This window comes from Tachysurus vachellii, chromosome 4 (assembly GCF_030014155.1).
Source record: "Tachysurus vachellii isolate PV-2020 chromosome 4, HZAU_Pvac_v1, whole genome shotgun sequence".
Classification (NCBI taxonomy): Eukaryota; Metazoa; Chordata; class Actinopteri; order Siluriformes; family Bagridae; genus Tachysurus; species Tachysurus vachellii.
The window spans coordinates 28,010,529-28,032,218 of NC_083463.1; the positions used below are offsets into that span (position 1 = coordinate 28,010,529).

At 40.7% G+C, this 21,690-nt stretch overlaps 2 protein-coding genes and 1 long non-coding RNA gene across 16 annotated transcripts; 1 reads left to right on the plus strand and 2 right to left on the minus strand.

Annotated features, from left to right (window-relative positions):
* Positions 1-621: 621 nt before the first annotated feature.
* On the plus strand, positions 622-3,737 carry LOC132844850 (uncharacterized). Of its 6 annotated transcripts, none has more exons than XR_009648376.1 (5): positions 629-766; positions 883-973; positions 1,415-1,474; positions 2,117-2,547; positions 3,350-3,737. It is a non-coding gene; the product is annotated as an uncharacterized LOC132844850 (long non-coding RNA). The 6 variants fall into 6 exon arrangements; XR_009648375.1 differs by having other exon boundaries at positions 633-766; positions 2,061-2,547; XR_009648374.1 differs by having other exon boundaries at positions 633-766; positions 1,415-1,468; positions 2,061-2,547.
* Positions 3,738-7,669: 3,932 nt separating this feature from the next.
* LOC132844858 (zinc finger protein OZF-like) lies at positions 7,670-11,792 on the minus strand. 5 transcript variants are annotated; one of them, XM_060868707.1, is made up of 4 exons: positions 11,461-11,790; positions 11,310-11,339; positions 9,780-10,032; positions 7,670-9,266 (listed from the first exon to the last, which is right to left on the minus strand). In XM_060868707.1, the coding sequence occupies exons 3-4, from the start codon at positions 9,991-9,993 to the stop codon at positions 8,191-8,193; spliced, it is 1,290 nt and encodes a 429-aa protein (XP_060724690.1). In that variant the 5' UTR covers positions 9,994-10,032; positions 11,310-11,339; positions 11,461-11,790; the 3' UTR covers positions 7,670-8,190. The 5 variants fall into 5 exon arrangements, 4 of the variants coding, with proteins under 4 accessions (XP_060724690.1, XP_060724688.1, XP_060724689.1 ...); XR_009648377.1 differs by lacking the exons at positions 11,310-11,339; positions 11,461-11,790 and adding exons at positions 9,427-9,495; positions 9,633-9,694 and having other exon boundaries at positions 9,127-9,266; positions 9,780-10,156; XM_060868705.1 differs by lacking the exon at positions 11,310-11,339 and having other exon boundaries at positions 11,461-11,792.
* Positions 11,793-11,883: 91 nt separating this feature from the next.
* Positions 11,884-21,172, minus strand: LOC132844857 (zinc finger protein 883-like). Of its 5 annotated transcripts, none has more exons than XM_060868702.1 (4): positions 21,162-21,172; positions 15,826-16,024; positions 15,573-15,713; positions 11,884-14,835 (listed from the first exon to the last, which is right to left on the minus strand). In XM_060868702.1, exons 2-4 carry the CDS (start codon positions 15,998-16,000, stop codon positions 13,391-13,393), a joined length of 1,761 nt encoding a protein of 586 aa, XP_060724685.1. In that variant the 5' UTR covers positions 16,001-16,024; positions 21,162-21,172; the 3' UTR covers positions 11,884-13,390. The 5 variants fall into 5 exon arrangements, with proteins under 5 accessions (XP_060724685.1, XP_060724683.1, XP_060724684.1 ...); XM_060868700.1 differs by lacking the exon at positions 21,162-21,172 and adding an exon at positions 20,908-21,036; XM_060868701.1 differs by lacking the exon at positions 21,162-21,172 and adding an exon at positions 19,621-20,028.
* Between the last annotated feature and the right edge of the window lie 518 nt (positions 21,173-21,690).

The window sequence follows — 21,690 nt, forward strand, 5'->3', positions numbered from 1 at the left end:
TGTGTGTCTTTGTGTGTGTGTCTGTGTGTGTACGTGTCTGTGTGTGTGTGTGTGTATGTGTGTGTGTGTGTGTGTGTGTGTCTGTGTGTATGTGTCTGTGTGTGTGTGTGTGTGTCTGTGTGTGTATGTGTCTGTGTGTGTGTGTGTCTGTGTGTGTGTCTGTGTGTGTGTCTGTGTGTATGTCTGTGTGTATGTCTGTGTGTGTGTGTCTTTGTGTGTGTGTCTGTGTGTATGTGTCTGTGTGTGTGTTTGTGTGTGTATGTCTGTGTGTGTGTCTTTGTGTGTGTGTGTTTGTGTGTGTATGTGTCTGTGTGTGTGTGTGTGTGTGTGTGTGTGTGTGTGTGTGTGTGTGTGTCTGTGTGTGTCTGTGTGTGTTCTCAAACATAGGAAATGTCTATAACTTTCTGTTTCCTAGGATAGGTTTCTGTTTCCCAGTTAGGTTTTTATTTCTCTGTTAGGTTTCAATTCTGCAATCACAAATAAGTCTAAAGTATGAGATAAGATAATGATAAGAATGATAAGAAGTTTCACATCCAAATATTACATCCATCAATTTAGCTCTAATAAGTTTTAAAAGTTACACAGGAACACAAATGTAAATGGTAAATGCAGCATATATACACAACAGTTTCTATTTCTCAAGTGTGACATCACAACATGTTTAGTCAGAGATGAACAGGAAGTGTGGGACACTTGTCTGACTGAAGCCTTGCATTGCATGTAAGCTCTCATTCGACTCATTAGTGAGAAGGAAATCAAGCCACAGGTAGCTTTTTAATTAAAAATGATAATAAAGTAAATTGTAGCTTGGACTTTATTCGTTATTTGTTTATTAGGAAAGTTAAATGTTAAATGCTTTCGGTACTATTTTTATTCTTGCAGTTTGTTTTCTCCTCCCTGGTTTGTTTGGTTTGTATTGGATATCACTTTCTTCAAAGCACCAATGGCGCATAGCAGAATGGAAATCTTTGAGGTAATTATGAATAGTTTTACGTAACTGTTACTACAAAAAGAACATTTATACATATATAAATGTGTGTGCGTATAATATAGATTACTGATGACTACGTGGCGTGAGAGATTGGTATAAAATATACTTTTATTATTGCCTGTAATTTGCATTAACTTGTGTTGTTTAGAAATACATCAACCATAATGTAAAAAAACCTATTAATGAACAGAATTTGTCAGAATATGTCAGTATTTTATACATAACCAGTATATAATCGGTTGGAAGGTACTGTGTATTCTTTATTAATTCCTGATGTGATAAGGATTAGTGCATTAGAACTATTTAATAAAAGGCATTAGGATAGTATTAGGCTAATACATGTCTTTATGTAGATGTGTGCATTTATTTGTTTGTTTGTTTGTTTGTTCTTTTATTCATTTATATGTCATATGTTGTTTTTAGCTCATCAGGCATCTGCAGCAATTAAGTCTGGATGTGGAGGAGATGCAGGTTCAGGTTCAGGTAAACTTGTGGAAATGCTGAAAAGTGACCAGTTTTCTCTATCAAGTTTTATTATGCTCATATAAACATGTATATAATATGTATTTTATTTTAATTTGAGTTATTTAGTTTATATAGTATGATATAATATCAGTAATATATAATATAGTGTATTACTTCATTAGCGTGTGTGTTTCATTAGTATATTGAAATGGAGCAATTATTAATTATTATTAAATAGACTTAGTGTTTAGATTGTTTAAATGCCTTGTTACAAAATAAAGTTTCTGATTGTTTTAACTATCTCTTTTGCTCCTCCCAATCTCTCTCTCTCTCTCTCTCTCTCTCTCTCTCTCTCTCTCTCTCCCTCTCTCTCCCTCTCTCCCTCCCTCCCTCTCTCTCTCCCTCCTTCCCTCCCTCCCTCTCTCTCTCTCTCTCTTTCTCTCCCTCTCTCTCTCGCTCTCTTGCTTTCTCTCTCGCTCTCTCTCTCTCGCTCTCTCTCTCCTCTCCTTTTTCTCATTTCCCTCTCTTCCCTCCCTCCCTCCTCCCATACCCCCACCCCCACCCCCGATCCCTCCCACGAAAACAACTACTGAACTGAACTGAGCTTGATCTCTGATCACATATATCTGAAATACAATGAAAATGAAGTCACTCTGACAGCAAACGTGGTTGACTGAAGTGGGCTCCCTCCCTCCCCCCCCCCTCCCTCCCCACCTGCCATCAACACAAAAACTATTTCTATCAATCTGTTACTGAACACTTTCACAGAAAGATGCAGCTGCTTGAAGCCAGAACGATCCTGTAATGGGCCAATCCCATGATGAAAAAAAAAAAACAGACAACGATGACTAAGTGGACTCTTTCTTTTATCTTTCCTTACTCATTTAGTTACATTTGTGTAGATTCTACCGAATACCCACACTATCTGTTTCTTTACTCAGGTGCCACATGATGACATAAATGAGATCAGTCAATTCTTCCAGAAATTAAGTCTGGGAGAAGAAGAGATGGATGTGGACGTGGAGTCGGACGTAGAACTGATGGATGTGGATGAGGCTGTAGAGAAAATGGATGTGGAAATGATAGATGAGGTAAACATGGCCCATATTCTGATAAATATTCATTTCGATTTCATTTAAATGTTCAGCTTGCCAATTAATGCAGCACAATGCATACAGTTATACAGATACAGGTCAATTAACGTTCATAACAAATGTCAAAACTGGAGAAAGAAATGTAATCTCACTGACTTTAATTGTGGCAGAAAGTATATGTTCGGACAAGACGGAAGTCTATAGTACCTCAAATAAATCCAATTCAAATTATATAAGCATTTTTATACAACTACAGCATGTAATGCACAACTTGTCAAACCTGGAGGTGGTTGAGCTGCAACAACAGAAGACCCCACTGGGTTCTACTCCTGTCAGCCAAGATTAGCCTCAGATTCATGTTCTTAGCTGACGTGTAGTACACAGTGTGGGCTTCTCCTGTTGTAGATCATCCACCTCATGTTTTGAGGCACCAAACTGAATGTGCTACAATACGGTACGATTTAATCAATATGTGACCGGAATCTGCAGTAGCTCTTTCATTAAAAGTAATCACCTTACCTGCCTATCAAATCCCTTGGATCAGTTTAAAGTCACACTTTTTTATTTTATTTTTTTTACTTTTTCAGATTAAAAAAAACGTGATTTCTGATTTGATTTGTGATTTAATTGATGACTGTTTTCCCAATTCATTTCACTTGTTGCCCTTTAAGGCAATGCATCAATCAAAATCATTCAGTTGTTAAAAAAAAACACAATAGCCAGAATTGCAATGCACGAAAATGAAATACACAACTTTCACATTGAACACACAGTAAAGTGAGCTTTCTCTTCCTGACAGATGAGCAGACAGATGATCAAGCAAAGGATCAAGCAGATGCTCAGACGGATGATCAAGCAGATTTCCAGACAGATGATCACAGCCATGACCTGATGAACGAACAATTTGGAGACATCTGAAACAGCAAATCTCCATTTTCAGAAGATGTATATATTTGGCACGTGTTGGACTTTTGTATATATCTAGTTCCTTCTTCAGTCGTCTATCTATTGAATGGCTATTCCTGTAAATATGTATATGTTTGTTTGTTTTTTATTTGTTTTTGATTTCCTTTATTATTTGATCAATATTTTATTAAATGCAAACAAAGTTTAAGTCCTCCAACAAAATGGGGGGGGTGGATGGTATGGGTATAAAAAAAAGTGCAATAAAATGCATGCAGCTCAAAGGTTCCTGTCAGTGTATGTTTTCCAGATACATTTAAAGAAATGTCATGTCACAGTTTATCAGCAGGTTAACTGAACATTTTGTAGTTTCTTTTTATTTGAATTAGAGAATACAACAAAACGTACTTATCTATGTCTTCAGTAAGGGCTGTAGTCATGTGTGTAAAGTGAGTTTAAATTTACAGTATTTGGCAGAGACCTTTATCCAAAGCGATACGTTATCTCATTTTTATACAGCTGAGCAAATGAGGGTTAAGGGCCGCTTTATGGGCCACACTACGGACAATTTTCCAGAGATGCCAATCAACCTACCATGCATGTCTTTGGACCGGGGGAGGAAACCGGAGTACCCGGAGGAAACCCCCGAGGCACGGGGAGAACATGCAAACTCCACACACACAAGGCAGAGGTGGGAATCGAACCCCCAACCCTGGAGGTGTGAGGCGAACGTGCTAACCACTAAGCCACCGTAGGGTGCATACTGTATATTATAAAGTCAATTGTGAGTACAACTAGAGCAATTGTGAACAGATACAGACTTTATATACAGATACAGAAGACTGTAGTAGCAGTAGTTTGATGAGGTATTGAAATGTGGTGCGCAAAACAGCAATTGAGTGAGTGATTAGTGTAGTTCACACAGTTGGGTGTGCGTGTGTGTGTGTGAGTGTGTGTGTGTTTGGTATAGTTCATTTCCATTTGTTGAGGAGTTTGATGGCTTGACGAAAGAACATCATCTGGTTGTGAGAGCCTGAATGCTACGGTTTCATTTTCCACATGGCAGGAGGCTGAAGAGTGTGTGAGGGGTGTGTTGGGGTCATCCACAATGCTGTCATTCACAATGTTCACTCTGTGGTTGCAAAAACATGCAGATGAACATTAGTTCCTGAAGATGAATAAATAGATTGTTTATATAATACCATGCAGTTTCAGCTACTTTCAGTTTCAGCAGTAAGCATGAAGTGCTCTAAAACTTCCTTGTATACGGCTGTGTTGACCTTGGACCTCAGAAAACACAGTGGACCAACACCAGCAGATGACATGGCACCCCAAACCATCACTGACTGTGGAAACTTTACACTGGACCTCAAGCAACGTGGATTGTGTGCCTTTCCTCTCTTCCTCCAGACTCTGGGACCCTGATTACCCTGATAAGGAAATGCAAAATTTACTTTCATCAGAGAACATAACTTTGGACCACTCAGCAGCAGTCCAGTCCTTTTTGTCTTTAGCCCAGGCGAGACGCTTCTGACGCTGTCTGTGCACTTCATGCAGAGATGCAGATTTCATTTCCCAACAGGACTTGGCACCTGCACACAGTGCCAAAGCTACCAGTACCTGGTTTAAGGATCAGCTTGGGAATGGTTCGCTTCCTACCTGGAAGGACGCTCATATCAGGTAACATGGAGGGGAGTGACATCTGCTCCACGCAGACTCTCCACTGGCGTCCCACAAGGCTCAGTACTTGGTCCTCTTCTTTTCTCCCTGTATACTCACTCTCTTGGTGAAGTTATTTCCTCACATGGGTTCTCTTACCACTGCTATGCTGATGATACACAACTTATCTTCTCTTTCCCACACGCAGATGCCACAGCTTCTGACCGGATCTCTGCATGTCTGGCAGAAATTTCATCATGGATGACTGCTCATCAGTTAAAGCTTAATCCTAGCAAAACTGAGCTGCTCTTCATCCCAGGTGATTCATCCCCAGGTCATGATCTTGCTATATCCTTGCACAACGATCTGATCTCCCCTTCAGCCACAGCTCGCAACCTTGGGGTAACCATGGACAATCAACTGTCCTTTTCCTCTCATGTTGCTAATGTGACTCGCTCATGTCGGTTTCTTCTCTACAACATTAGAAGGATTCGACCATTTCTGTCCACACAGGCTGCTCAGGTACTTGTTCAGTCTCTTGTCATTTCTAGACTGGATTACTGCAATGCACTGCTGGCAGGTCTACCTATGAACGCAATCCGTCCTCTGCAAATGATCCAAAATGCAGCTGCCCGGCTTGTTTTCAACCTGCCAAAGTTCTCTCATACCACCCCGCTGCTGCGATCCCTCCACTGGCTTCCGGTAGCTGCACGCATCAGATTCAAAACACTGATGCTGGCCTACAAAGCCAAAAATGGACCAGCTCCCTCTTACCTCAAAGCCCTCATCACTCCTCGCACTGCACCCCGCACCCTCCGATCTACCAGCACTGCTCGACTGGTTCCACCATCTCTCAGGGTAAGAGGCAAGTATACTACAAGACTCTTCTCTGTACTGGCACCAAGGTGGTGGAACGAACTTCCCCTAGAGGTCCGGACAGCTGAGTCACTGGCTATTTTCAAGCGGCGGTTGAAAACCTACTTATTCAGGAAACACTTCAACTAGCACTTCTTTCATTATCTTTTGCATTTAAAAAAAAAAAACAAAAAAAAAAAAAAAAAACAAAAAAAAAAAAAAAACACACCTTTGACACTTTCATTGTAACTTTGAACAAATGTTTTAAACTCATGGTATCTTAAGTATGTAACTTAGTGATCCAGCATTAATGTATTCAATGTAAGAGATTTAAGCACTTATGTACGTCGCTCTGGATAAGGGCGTCTGCCAAATGCTGTAAATGTAAATGTAAATGTAAGGACCATGGTATCCCTATACTTAATTGGCCAGCAAACTCACCTGACCTTAACCCCATAGGAAATCTATGGGGTATTGTGAAGAGGAAGGTGCGATATGCCAGACCCAACAATACAGGAGCTGAAGGCCACTATCAGAGCAACCTGGGCTCTCATAAGACCTGAGCAGTGCCACAGACTGATCGACTCCATGCCACACCGCATTGCTGCAGTAATTCAGGCAAAAGGAGCCCCAACTGAGTGCTGTTCATGCTCATACTTTTCATGTTCACACTTTTCAGTTGGACCAGATTTCTAAAAATCCTTTCTTTGTATTGGTCTTAAGTAATATTCTAATTTTCTGAGATACTGAATTTGGGATTTTCCTTAGTTGTCAGTTATAATCATCAAAATTAAAAGAAATAAACATTTGAAATATATCAGTCTGTGTGTAATGAATGAATATAATATACAAGTTTCACTTTTTGAATGGAATTAGTGAAATAAATCAACTTTTTGATGATATTCTATTTATATGACCAGCACCTGTAAGTTCAATAATCCATTGTGTGTAAAATAAAAACCCACAGCCTCAAACTCCTTTCAACTTTGTCTACTGGAAAGAAATAGAAAGGACTCTTTGAATGGTAGATTTAAACAAAAGCCTGGGTTGGTCTGAACTGATCTGAATAAAGATTTGAATGTCTCGAAGCACTACAGCCAATCCAGATGCATCAAATAATGTGGATATTGTTAACCTTTGGTGTTTAGTGTTCATCTCCAAGATTAATATGCCTGAAAATAGGCCATAATAGTATCATAGAGTTTATGCATTAGTAATATAAATCTGATATCCCATAGCTTAATCTGTCAAGATCATTTTCAGCATACAGTATACTGTACATTGTCTAATATTCACAGTACCCATTAAAATAAGATTGATGTTTCTGCTTGAAACTGGCTCAAGATAATAAAGCCTAGTAAAGATTTATTCCAGTATTTTCCTTAATGTACCGTTTAGACATTTCAGCTCATTAACTTGATGCCTGATGAGCCTTCTGGTGGTCCAGCAGCAAGATCCCGTGCTCTCGGTGTCACGGCACGGGGTTCAATTTCCAAACAGAGAGCAGCAGAAAGAACAACAACAAACAGAGACACAAACTCTTATTGCACTTTTACTTTTTTTTTTTTTTTTTTACTTTTTACAGTACGCCAGAATGAATAGCAAAAATTAACATTTTTTTTGCATATACAGGACTATACAAAAAGACACAAGTAAAGAAAGATGACTTAAAAAAAAAAATTAATGAAAAGTTGCTAGCTCTTCAAAAAACTATTATATTGAACAGTAAAAGTAAAGTGACAACCAAAATTTAATATCTTGCTACATTTATTCAGTCTTTGGAGACAAAAGGCTCAATGAAGTTTTATCACATAATTATTACTTAATATGGTTCCTTATTATACATTTCTATTTATAATTTGATTCATTTAGGGGGCACAGTGGCTCAAGGCTATATGGAGTTTGGATGTTCTCCCTGTGGATTCCTTCTCATATTCTGGTTTTCTCCCAAGGTCCAAAGAAATTGTTTGTTGGCTGATTGGCATCTTTAACTTGACCGTAGGTTGTGAATGGGTGTGTAAGTGTGTGTGTGCTGTTGTGCCTTGTGATAGACTGGCATCCTATCTAGACTGTGCCCCAGCTTGTGCCCCAAGTCTTAAACTTACTATACCAGACATAAACATGACGTATGTGACTGGTTGTACGTTCAAGACCAGGACAGTTCAACTAAAGTATCGTTCATCAAGTATTTGGAATTTAAAATGGCCAAGCTCTCTGAACGCCCTACTGAGCCGTCAACACCGGCAAGGCGTCTCTCCAGTGTCTTCCCAGATGCTCTTTGAGGCTGTGGGACTGAGTGAAAGACCATCCACACACAGAACACCTGTATGGCTTTTCACCTGTATGAATTCTCAGGTGAAGTTTAAGGTAGTCTGGTGTCGCAAATCCTTTGCCACAGGTGGAGCAGCAGTACGGCTTCTGTCCGGTGTGCAATAGCTTGTGAACCGCAAGATGAGACGACTGACTGAAAGATTTGTCACAATGCGAACAGATGTAAGGCTTTACTCCGCTGTGCACTCTCTCATGCGTTCGCAGATGTGTTGATTGTGAAAACTGTTTTCCACATAAGTCACAGTGGTACGGCTTTTGTCCACTGTGTAGCCGTCGGTGTACTACGAGAGCTGAAGAATGAGGAAAAGCCTTATTACACTGAGAACACTTGTACGGTTTTTCCCCAGTGTGTATTCTCTTGTGATGTTTAAGAGACGAAGACTGTACAAACTGTTTACCGCACTCCGAGCAGTGAAAACTTTTCTCTTGGGTATGTATCCTCTTGTGATGGCTTAACGTTGACGGATGCACAAACTGTTTACCGCACTCAGAGCACTGATAACGCTTCTCTTGACTGTGTATTGTCTTGTGTCTCCGAAAACCTAATGAGCTTGAGAAGTGTTTTCCACACTGTTTGCACTTGTAGGGCTTTTCTTCATTATGCACTTGCTCGTGCACTGTGAACGTCTCACCACACTCAGAGTAGCTACAAGGTCCGAATCTTGTGTGAATTTTCTGGTGCCTTTGCAGATAGGATATTTTCGAAAACTCTTTTCCACACTGTGTGCAACGATGAGACTTCTGTCTTATGTGTGTTTCCTGATGTCTTGTAAAGTCTGATGAACCACTGAAACTCTTACTGCACTGATCAACCCTTTGCCGTGTATGAAGAGCGATATGTTTTCCCGCACGATGTAACGCAAACGAACTCTTTACCAGCGTAACTATTCTCAAGCTCTCTGTTTTAATAAGCTTTTCTTGATCGGTACATTCATCCTCTTGACCACAAGGTGACTTGATGGATGCACCTGCAATTTGATGAACAAATAAAAAATATTTAGGCTTTTAAATACTCTCAGGACCCAGGCACATATAAGCAAATAGACCCCAGTTAGGAATCACTGCCAGTCTGGCCATCATTTATCATTGTAAATTTTCAGCAGCAATGTATAATTCATGTTCACGTACTTATAAGATGGCCACACCTTCACAAACAATGCTAAATTGGCTGATGTGAGGAACCTTTAATAAACTGACCTGCAAAATAAAATTTGAAAAAAATTAAGGGGAAAAACTCCTAATCCATTTATTCTCAAATCCAGTTAAAATGAAAAAAATGATTTCGCTTGATTTTTTTGTTGATTTTTCGCAAAATCCTGGAAGGACTGACTCACTGTGCATCCCGCACACATTATGACCGTTTCTATTCATCCACAATACAGCCACCATACACTCACTGGAAGACATGAAAATACTGTGTTTGGTCAGAATAGTCACATATCATCCACACGTCATTGTGATCATCTTTTAATCATAATTACCTCCGGTATGAAGATTTCCTTCTGATATTATTGTTGCACCCAGACCCTGGGTTTTCCTGAAGTCCACCAGTCTGACTGTGCACATCTTCATCCATGTACGCTCTGTGTGCTGATCTTCATCATTACAACACAAACACTCTGTGACATATGCATCAGGATTCCGGTTAAGACAGGGCACATCCTCTATGCCCTGCACTTTTTGCATTTGGGGCATTAATTCTGTCTCTTGGCAGAAACGGTGCAAGAATTTGAACTGTTGATTCAAGACAAACAAAGAAGAAGAAAATTAAGAGACAACGTTTAAAGGAGCATTATGCTTATTATTATGTACTTCTGCTCAGGTCACAATGTCGCCAGGTCATTAGCAGCTCTCTTGTTTATCCTCAATACCTTTATTAACTCCAGATTTGTCATCAGTTCATCACAGCGCACCATACCAACAACACATTAATTCTTCCAACACCTAGGGGAAATTTAGCCTTGCCAGTCTGCCTAATTAGGTACTTTTGGATATGGAAGAGGACCAGAGAACCTGGAGAAAGTCCATGCTAAAACATGGAGAACATTCAAATCCACACAGACAATAACAAGAGGTCAGGATGATACAAACTGTGCCCTCGTGCCACCCCAGCCAGCTAACAGCTAATAGCTATCAGCTCACTGCTAAAAGTTAACAGCTAGCAGCTCACGGCTAACAGCTCACAGCTAACAGCTCACAGCTAGCAGCTCACGGCTAACAGCTCACAGCTAGCAGCTCACTACTAATGGCTCACAGCTCACGGCTCACAGCTCACTGCTCACAGCTCACTGCTAACAGCTAACAGCCCACTGCTAACAGCTAACAGCCCACTGCTAACAGCTAACAGCCCACTGCTAACAGCTAACAACTAACAGCTCACTGCTAACAGCCCACTGCTAACAGCTAACAACTAACAGCTCACTGCTAACAGCTAACAGCTCACTGCTAACAGCTCACTGCTAACAGCTCACTGCTAACACTGTTAGCTGTTACTAACAGCTATCAGCTCACTGCTAACAGCTAACAGCTCACTGCTAACAGCTCACTGCTAACAGCTCACTGCTAACAGCTCACTGCTAACAGCTCACTGCTAACAGCTCACTGCTAACAGCTCACTGCTAACAGCTCACTGCTAACACTGTTAGCTGTTACTAACAGCTATCAGCTCACTGCTAACAGCTCACTGCTAACAGCTCACTGCTAACAGCTCACTGCTAACAGCTCACTGCTAACAGCTCACTGCTAACAGCTCACTGCTAACAGCTCACTGCTAACATGGTGGTGGGCGGGGCTTAAATGAGTAATCCTTATTTCACACTACAGGCTGGTTACCATAAAATGTAAGTAAATAAATGAATAAATAAGTACGTAAGTGTTGAATGCAAAGAGAAACAGAAATCATTTGTCATGTGATTCGTAGATAATCTGTGATGCAGAAATGATAAGATAGTCTTTGGGTTTATGCATTTTAGGCTTGAAATCCCAAACATCTTTGCTCGTGCTTTGCTTACCTTTCCTCTCGTCCCATGTTACATTAGATGCTGCAGGATTAAATAATCACGTCTGTTATTTTAGTGCACAACACAGACCAAACTATCAAACAGCAAAACTACCGCATTTACACTAGATGTAGCTACCTGGGTGTAAAAAAATAAAACCGACCTCTTTTATAAAGTTTTCCTCCGTCTCTGGACTAGCTGACATCTCAAAATCGTGTTGGAAAAGATTTTAATTACACGCTTGTTCTCTATTAATAAATAAATAAAATAAAAATAATAATAAAGCCGCGTGCGCGCGCACGCTCTTTGCGTCACGACGTATAGGAGTCTGTCCGCGCATCCGCGTGCACGCGTCTCCTGCACTGACCTCGGGTGCACGCGCAGCATAAATGCAGCTCATTACTGTCTCATTAGTTTTATTGTCCTTCTGAATCATAAATTATTCCCTTTATTTATAGTCAGCCAATGAAACATTACCAAATGGCTGCTGTGTAACATATTTCAAACAATGTTACAATGTGCACTAAATTATTCATGTTATTATGTGTTATGTATGTAATTAAAAGAGAAAAAAAGTAATGTAGTCTTCTATTTCTTTAATGAATCAATGATCTTTAATGTGATTTAACAACCAACAAATACAAATCTGTTGAGTGGGGGACTTACAATCGCATAAGTGCACTCACTTTTATTCTGCAGCACAAGACTGTTCAGAAATAACCATTCAAACTCATGTATTAAAGGTGGGGTATACGTTGTTTGAAAGCCAATGTTGACATTTGAAATGACCAGAACAAACACGCCTCTAACCGAAATGGGTCCCGCCCCTTTATTGATAGCTCCGCCCACACATACATGCGTAACCCAGGCAACTAATGGAAAGAAATGTGTCTTTATCATAGCTGAAGGGAAAAACAATACGATTGCAGATAAACAAACAAGCAAACAAAAATAATGACACACAAGCATAATCATGCAAAGGACGGCATATATTAGTTCTGTGAAACAAAGCAAAACCAACGTACTCACCTATCGAGAAGGAAAAAGCAACCTCGGCGTCCCATCGCAGGCCTTCCCGCTCCTTCATGTCTCCCCAGCGCTGGAAAGCTGATCCTATATTAACACGTCCTGCTTCTTGCCTTATCGTAAGCCTTTTTTTCGCTTTTCGTTTTTATCCGCCATGTCAATGTTTCAGTCGCTTTCGGCTAATGTCACATGCGCACTGAACACTCTCTGCCCATATTGACAAGACACGCCCCTTTCTGCTCACTGGCTACACGTTTGTTTTGTTTGTCGGCCCGACTCAATTTTCTGAAGCATTTCTCAAACAACGTACACCCCACCTTTAAGTGTTTAATAAAATGTTGTAATTTTGGGATTACAGGTCTATATAAGATCTTGGTTTCATCCAAGCCGTGATCTGAATAGCACAGAATGTCAGCTAGAAAAGCATTCACACTGAAATAAAAACAGAAAATGCAATGTAAAGGCAGTACACAGATTTTTCGAACTTGGCATGATGACAACATGCAACACATCAAAAATAAAAAAAATAAAATAAAAAAAAATAAAAAACATCAGAGCATCACCTTAGCATTGCCCTTAAAGTGCATTATCTCTTCAGTAAAAAATAAGCAGGTTTTGCTTTTTCTAAAGATTAAAACACTGAGATTTCACAGTCACAAATTTCTTGTTGCACTTAATTTGGCTTTGGTCTTTTGCTGTACTGTACTAGGGGAATGGTTGACAGACCTGACAGCATCGTTTTTAAGGCAGCACTGATGTCCATATAAAAATAATGTCCTTTAATAGGCACAATCTCTTCATTCATAGTGAAGCGAATCCTCTGTCAAGTTTTCCAGAATGGTTAATAAAACTTCAAAGTATTATATGGCTAAACCGCTTTAACACAATATTTTTTAAACATGACTGTTTGCATAGATTTTTCATTATACAAAATACAAAGAGTTTCCCTATTGATTGAGTGTCATATATTAATCATTATAGTGTATACAATCATTCTGTCATCAGTCTTTCGTTCGGTGCCAAAAAAATAAAACTACAATAAAATCATAACATATTTGGTGAGCCTTTCATTGACCGCACACAAATTCATGGTATTTCATGGAGCCAAGCTGTCTGAATACCTTATCACATTTCGAGCACTGGTATGGCATCTCTCCAGTGTGTATTCTCATATGATTTTTAAGGCTGTTAGACTGAGAGAAACAGAGTCCACAAATAGTGCAGGGATACGGCTTTTCCCCACTGTGAGTCCTCTGGTGACTCTTAAGGTGGTTGGGTATTCTGAATCCTTTGCCACAGGTGGTGCAGAAGTGTGGCTTCTGTCCGGTGTGCACTAACTTGTGCACTGTAAGATGAGATGACTGAGTGAAAGACTTGCCACAATGCGAGCAGCTGTAAGGCTTTACTCCGGTGTGCACTCTCTTGTGTGTGTGCAGATGTGTTACTTGTGTAAACTGTTTTCCACATAAGTCACAGTGGTAAGGCCTTTCTCCACTGTGTAACCTTTGGTGTACTATTAAAGATGTACATCTTTTAAATGCCTTATCACATCGAGAACACTTGTACGGTTTCTCCTCAGTGTGTACTTTCTTGTGAATGTTTAGGTTTAAAGAATTTCTGAACTGCAAACCACATTCTGAGCACTCATATGGTTTTGAATGAGGATTTGCACAGTTATGCCTCTGAATACCCAATGAGCTTAAGAATTTTCTTCCACACTTTTTGCAACATAGATGATCCTCGCCAGTATGTACACCCTCGTGCGCGTTAACGTTTGATGCCTGCGTCTTGTCGGACTGAGAGCTGCTGTTAAGCTTTGCGTTGGAGTGCACCATCTGGTGTCTGTGTAGATGTGAGAAACATTTAAATTCTTTTCCACACTTTGTGCAATGGTAAGGCTTCACCTCAGTGTGCACGCTCTTGTGACGTGACAGGCATGCACGTCGTGCAAACGCTTTTCCACACTGTGTGCACTGGTAAGGCTTCTCCCCAGTGTGCACTCTCCGGTGCTCTTCCAGACCTGTTTGTCGGGCAAACGCTTTTCCACACTGTTTGCACTGGTAAGGCTTCTCATCAGTGTGCACAATCTGGTGAACGCGCAAGGTTGATTGTAGGGCAAAAGCTTTTCCACACTGTGTGCACTGGTAAGGCTTCTCCCCAGTGTGCACTCTCCGGTGCTCTTCCAGACCAGTTTGTCGGGCAAAAGCTTTTCCACACTGTGTGCACTGGTAAGGCTTCTCCCCAGTGTGCACTCGGTGGTGCTCCTGCAAGTGCTTTCTTGCTGAAAATATTTTTCCACACACTGTGCATTTCTGACCCTTTCCTTCTATAAGCAACCTCTGATGGCTTCTGAAGCTTACCGGATTCTTGAAAGTCTTATTGCAGTGGCTGCAGTGATATGTCTTTTTTCCCATTTCCGGTACAATAACTTTTCCAAAGCTCTTTCCTTTAACTGTTTGTTTTTTAGGTGGTGACAGATCCCATTCCTCAGACGATGAGTTGCCGGACTCGCCTGCAATTTCATGAGAGAGAAATATCAGAAATTTCATTAATTTCTTAGTCACAAACTAAATACAAATCTTTATGCAGAAATTGACATTAAGCTTTTTTGGGGTAAATTTACATTGTATTTGTGCTATGACTGAAATCACTTGTACACAGGGTTTATTAACTGTTAAACATCATAAAAAAGAGAAAAGTAATATAGTCTTCTATTTCTTCCAGTTCTTCTGATTCAGAGGGCTAAGAAAATCACTCAAAAATCACAGGACAAGAGAGAATTATTTACGACTTTCTACGACTTTCTAGCTTTCTAGCTAAAACAGGTCAAGGATGTCTAGCAACATTTCACAAACAAAATGTTTGTAATTTTCATCTCTGTATTAGGAGAGACATCTGCCTCAAGGGAAAGGCTGAATGTGTTTAGGGCCACTGGGTGAGGCTGGATGAGGTGGCAGGTAGGGCCACTGGGTGAGGCTGGATGAGGTGGCAGGTAGGGCCACTGGGTGAGGCTGGATGAGGTGGCAGGTAGGGCCACTGGTTATCACAATGTTAGTTTCACTGTGAGATCAAATTTTCATTTTTACTACCAACACCATGGCGAGAGTCATTCAAAATCAAAAATGACCCAAAACCTCTACATTCACTTTGAATGATCCCCACATTCTTGATGATAATTTAGAACAATTCACCATCAGATCGTCAATACAACAATAATATACTCACTGGAGAAAATAAACTCAAACTCACCGCTGCTGTATTGGTCATCAGAAGCCCCATCTTCTGGTTCATCTTCAGCAATTTTTCTACAATCCACCAGTCTCACAGAACACATCTTTAACGGAGCACGCAGTGATGGTTGGCCTCCATAAAAACTAAATAATCCTGGAACTTTGACACAAATAAAACATCTTGAAAAGACAAAAAGGATGCTCGAGCAAAATTGGCAGATTACACTGGCGTTACGGAGTAATATCAAGCTCATCTTTCTATTCATAATTACCTCCAGTATGCACATTTCCATCTGAGATTACGTTTGCATCCAGGCCCTGTATTTTCCTGAAGTCCACCAGTTTCACTGTACACATCCGTAACAGAGTTGGTTCTGTATGCTGAGCTTGACCAGTACAACACAAAGCCTCAGAGATGAGACTGGGTACATCTTCCATATCCTGCATTTCTGGCGGTGTCTCTGCCGCTACCTGTAATTTTTAAAGAAAATATATGGAGCATGTGAGGAATAACACTATTGCGATAAAACCCAATCTTTCCATTCCTGCCAGCTGACTCCACCTTTCCTGTTAAAATGATTTGTGCTTTAACTTCAGTGTGATTTCACTTTATTTATTTTAATATATTGTCTTCTGGTAAAGTAGGTTCCTGAATTTTGTGTAATATCTGCTTAACATCACTTTGTTCTAGAGTAGTGTGATTTGAATTTTGTTATATTCTATACTAGCATTGTTGATCTTATAGTGTTGGTCTTTGCTTAGTTGTTCTGTCAGCTGATTAATCAGGGGTAGTTTCAGTCTCCCTTAAGGTGAGAATTGTGGGCAGGGCTCTGTAGTCCTTTTCCTCACTACCCTTGGACTCAGCCACAGATACTTTCCTCTCCTTTATTTCCTCAACCAAGGACTTTCTCTGCCCTCTGTCCACCAAACCCAAGAAAGCTTCTTGTTCTGCTCCTTGGCTTTCAGATGTGTTGCACAACAATCCAAGAGAGCTAAGATCATCTGAGAGAAAGTAAAAGAAATCACAACTTGATGCAGATCTTGATTATTATCGTACACTCCTGGCCAAGTTCTCCTCAGATGTGACTTCTGCCAAAACTTCCTTCTACAAGGAAAAGCTTGAAGCATCGGCACAAGACCCTAGAAAGCTCCACAACATCATCTCTTCTCTACTCAACCCCTCGGCTCCACCTACTTCATCCTCGCTGACTGCAGAAGACTTTGCTTCTTTCTACCATGAGAAGGTTGAGAAAATCTGCAGGACCTTCACTTCTGCCCTGACCTCACTTGCCTCTCACAGTCTGGATTCCCCTACTCCTTCACTGTCGCATTTCTCAACTGTAGCAGCAGAAGAGATTTTACAACTCCTCCAGTCCTGCAATCCTACCACCTGCCCATTGGATCCACTCCCTTCCACTATGCTCCAGACCATCTCGCATGACCTTCTGCCCTTCATTACCACTATCATCTATAGATCCATAGCATCTGGCCAGGTACCAACTATTTTCAAGAGAGCAAGGGTTGTTCTCATCCTAAAGAAACCTGCTCTGGATCCATCAGACATCAGTAACTACAGACCGGTATTACTTCTCTCGTTTCTTTCAAAAATTCTTGAACGCATTGTTTATAACCAACTGTCTGTCTATCTCTCACAGAACAACCTCCAAGACCCCAACCAGTCTGTCTTTAAAGCAACTCATTCCACAGAGACAGCCCTTTTGGATGTCTCTGAGAAACTACATGTTGCTAGATCAGCCAAACTGTCATCTGCCCTTATCCTCCTTGACCTTTCAGCAGTGTTTGATACAGTCAACCACAAGACTCTCTTGTCCACACTCAGGATTTGCGGATCAGCTTGGGAATGGTTTGCTTTCTACCTGGAAGGACACTCATATGGAGGGGAGTGACATCTGCTCCACGCAGACTCTCCACTGGCGTCCCACAGGGCTCAGTACTTGGTCCTCTTCTTTTCTCCCTGTATACTCACTCTCTTGGGGAAGTTATTTCCTCACATGGGTTCTCTTACCACTGCTATGCTGATGATACACAACGTATCTTCTCTTTCCCACCCTCAGATACCACAGCTTCTGATCAGATCTCAGCATGTCTGGCAGAAATATCATCATGGATGACTGCTCATCAGTTACAGCTCAATCCTAGCAAAACTGAACTGCTGATCATCCCAGGTGATTCATCCCCAGGTCATGATCTTGCAATACCCCTGCATAACGATCTGCTCTCCCCTTCAGCCACAGCTCACAACCTTGGGGTAACCATGGACAATCAACTGTGTTTTTCCTCTCATGTTTTTCAACCTGCCTAAGTTCTCACATACCAACCCGCTGCTGCGATCCCTCCACTGGCTTCCGGTAGCTGCACGCATCAGATTGAAAACACTGATGCTTGCCTACAAAGCCAAAAACGGACCAGCTCCCTCTTACCTCAAAGCCCTCATCACTCCTCGCACTGCACCCTCAGATCTACCAGCACTGCTCGACTGGTTCCACCATCTGTCAGGGTAAGAGGCAAGTATACAACAAGACTCTTTTCTGTTCTGGCACCAAGGTGGTGGAACGAACTTCTCCTAGGGGTGACAGCTGAGTCACTGGCTATTTTCAAAGGATGGTTGAAGACCTTCTTATTCATGAAACACTTCAACTAGCACTTGATTCCTTGTTTGTTGCTTATATGTTTTCAGAAAAAAAAAACTTGAACCTTTTAGACCCATGGTAAGACTCATCTTAAGTATGTAACCTAGTGAACCAGAGTTAATGTATCCAATGATAGAGATATTCAACCTCTCACTGGAACAGTCTGTTGTCCCCTCATGCTTCAAACAGTACACCATTGTTCCTGTCCCGAAGAAACCCCAGCCTGCCTGCCTCAACGATTACCGCCATGTAGCACTGACCTCAGTAGTGATGAAGTGCTTTGAACGACTGGTCAGAGACTTCATCACTGCATCATTACCAGACACACTGGATCCACTACTGTTCGCGTACCGCCAGAACTGCTCTACTGAGGATGCCATTGCTCATCTTCTCCACACTACGATGAGGTACCTGGACTGCAGAAATGGGAATTATGCAAAAATGCTGTTTGTTGACTACAGTTGTTCAGTGTTCAACACCATAATTCCCTCATCGCTCACCTCTAAGTTGGAGGTCCTGGGACACAGCCTGCCGCTGTGTCAATGGATCTCTAACTTCCTGACAGACAGACCACAAGCCGTACGGGTGGGCAAACACACCTCATCCACCATCACCCTTAGCACTGGAGCTCCCCAGGGTTGTGTCCTGAGCCCCCTGCTGTACTCACTGTACACACATGACTCTGTGGCCACTTCCAACTTAACCATCACCATCAAGTTTGCTGATGACACTTTTGTGGTGGGCCTGATCTCCAACAACGAAGAGACGGCCTACCTACAGGAGACTAAAAACCTGGAGAGATGGTGCCAGGAGCACAATCTTCTCCTGAATATCAGCAAGACCAAGGAGTTGATAGTGGACTTCAGCACGAAGCAGGAGCGGTCATACCAACAGCTAAACATCAACGGGACCCCATTGGAGAGAGCACCATGCAGGACAGGGGAGCCCTCCAGAGGGTGGTGCGGTCAGCTGAACGTACCATCCACACAAAGCTCCCTGACCTGCAGGACATCTACAGCATGTGGTGCCAAACCAGGGCCAGGAAGATTGTAAAGGATCTCAGCCATCCCAACAATGGATTATTTTCTTTGTTGCGTTCAGGGAAACGCTTCCGCTCCTTGAAAGCGAACACAGAGAGAATGAGGAGAAGCTTCTTCCCGTAGGCCATTCGGAGTTTAAACTAGGAAACACCCAGGATCAAGCACTGGACCTCTCCCTCCATCTTCACTTTTTTCCTGCACAACCTTTTTTTGCACTATGACACAACACAGTGCCACTTTATACACACCATACTGCACATGGAAACTTTAAGGACAATCACAAAATCATTTTAACTTGTACTGCCAATACAACGCATTTATGTATATACATATATTTTCACATATTTTATATAGTTTATACTTTTTATTTATCTACCTGATTTTGGTTTTAGTTTTATCCTTAATTCCATTCCTTTTTATGCTTGAATACCGGAAAGACATAAAAAGCATTTCACCGCATGTCGTACTCTCTATGTATGTGTATGTGACAAATAAAATTTGATTTGATTTCATTTGAGAGACTTAAGCACTTCTGTATGTCGCTCTGGATAAGGGCGTCTGCCAAATGCTGTAAATGTAAATTAATATGCAGTGTAGTTCTTCTGCATAAGAATCTCTCGGAGTCTGAAAATTGTAGACTTTTAAGGAAAAACAACAAATCTGAGGTGGTCTGCAGGATTTAACAAGGTCTTGTGTCATTCGTTTCTTGAGTTCCTACACAGTGATCTCATCAAGCTATTTTTTTTTCCTTTCTTTACACTTTTCCATCTATCCTCTCCGAACATTGCTTTAATGCGGGACTCCATTCACATTTCAACAAACAGACATTGACTCGGATACATTTTTACAAGTACTTGTATTATTTTTAAGTGAAAAAATAAATAAATAAATTGTCATTTCTAAACTGTAGAACATTTTTGAATACTAAACTTGTGTTTGTGTAGTTTTAACATGTATTATTTATCCAGCACATCGCAATGCACCTTCCTTTCCTTCCCATCACTTCCCTGACTACTGTCACTAAGGCGCATTTCAACTCAAAGAAACTATCTGGACGTAGCGTAGTTTTGCGGTGTACAAGTCGCTCGTTATGCTTCTTTAGTGCATTTCCGTTGCATGCAGTCAGTCACTAGTGTCTGTATCTAAACTGTATATGTTGTATAAGCACCCAATTACAGACAAGCCTGTATAATAGTAAGTATAGTAAGTAAGTAAGTAAGTAGGATGTGGTAGCTCAGTGGTTAAGGTGTTCGACTACTGATCGGAAGGTCACTGGTTTGAATCCCAGGTCCACCAAGTTGTCACTGCAGGGCCCCTGAGCAAGGCCCTTACCCCTCAATTGCTCAGGTGTATAAACTGAAATAAGAAAAATGTAAGTCACTAAGAGTGTCTGCTAAATGCTGTAAATTAAGTAGAAACTTTGTAGTTCCTAGCTTCCACATTAAGCACTTAGTCTCCAAACAAACAAACATCTGGTGCAACAGGTGGCATGGGTCTCATTCTAATTCACTTTTACACACATAGCACAAATGCAGCATCTCCACATTGGTATTAGCATTGATCCAGCTTGCACTACTACATACTGCACTAACATGAGCAAGATACATATTTATATAAACATATGAACACTAAGAAACATGTTTAAGATGTTTAAGTGACATACCTCTAAAAAGCAGCAGGAAAACGATCAACAGACGCGCATGCGCAGTGGGAGACCTATAACTTCCTGTAGCAACCGGACAATATGGCTAATAAAGCTTAATGTCAGTCAGAATAAACTCAGTCCTTCACCTTTTACTTCATTAACAAGGTTCATGTGAACATTTACATTGTTGTGTCCGATGTAGAAGGATTGTTAGACCATTATTACTACTAATAATAATGTTTTGCTAATTTGTGCTAACTAAGCTTAGCTACCGTTCACTCATGCGCAGTAGAAACAGGGCCGCTGCGTCTCTGTCCTAAAACAAGAACTAACTGGGACCGGAAGTAAAAGCAAATTTTATGTGCATTAATTCAAATTACAAGTCTTACGATTTCGAAGAGCAACGAAAGTTACCACAAGGACATTTTTTATTTATTTATTTATTATATATGTGTGTGTGTGTGTGTGTGTGTGTGTGTGTGTGTGTGTGTGTGTGTGTGTATATATATATATATATATATATATAATGTAAATATAAAATGTGCAAAGATATGCACATTTTAAACACATTATATATATATATATATATTTGCATTTTGCAATTAAATAATACATTTAAAATAAATAAAATAATTGTGTCAGTTACCTTAATGTTAAAAAAGAGAAAGAAAGAAAGAAAGAAAGAAAGAAAGAAAGAAAGAAAGGAAGCATTACATAATTACATGTCTAAAATAATGTCCACAGAACATAATTTATCCGAAGCTAAATTATGATTAAAGTGTATTTTATTTTTTATTATTG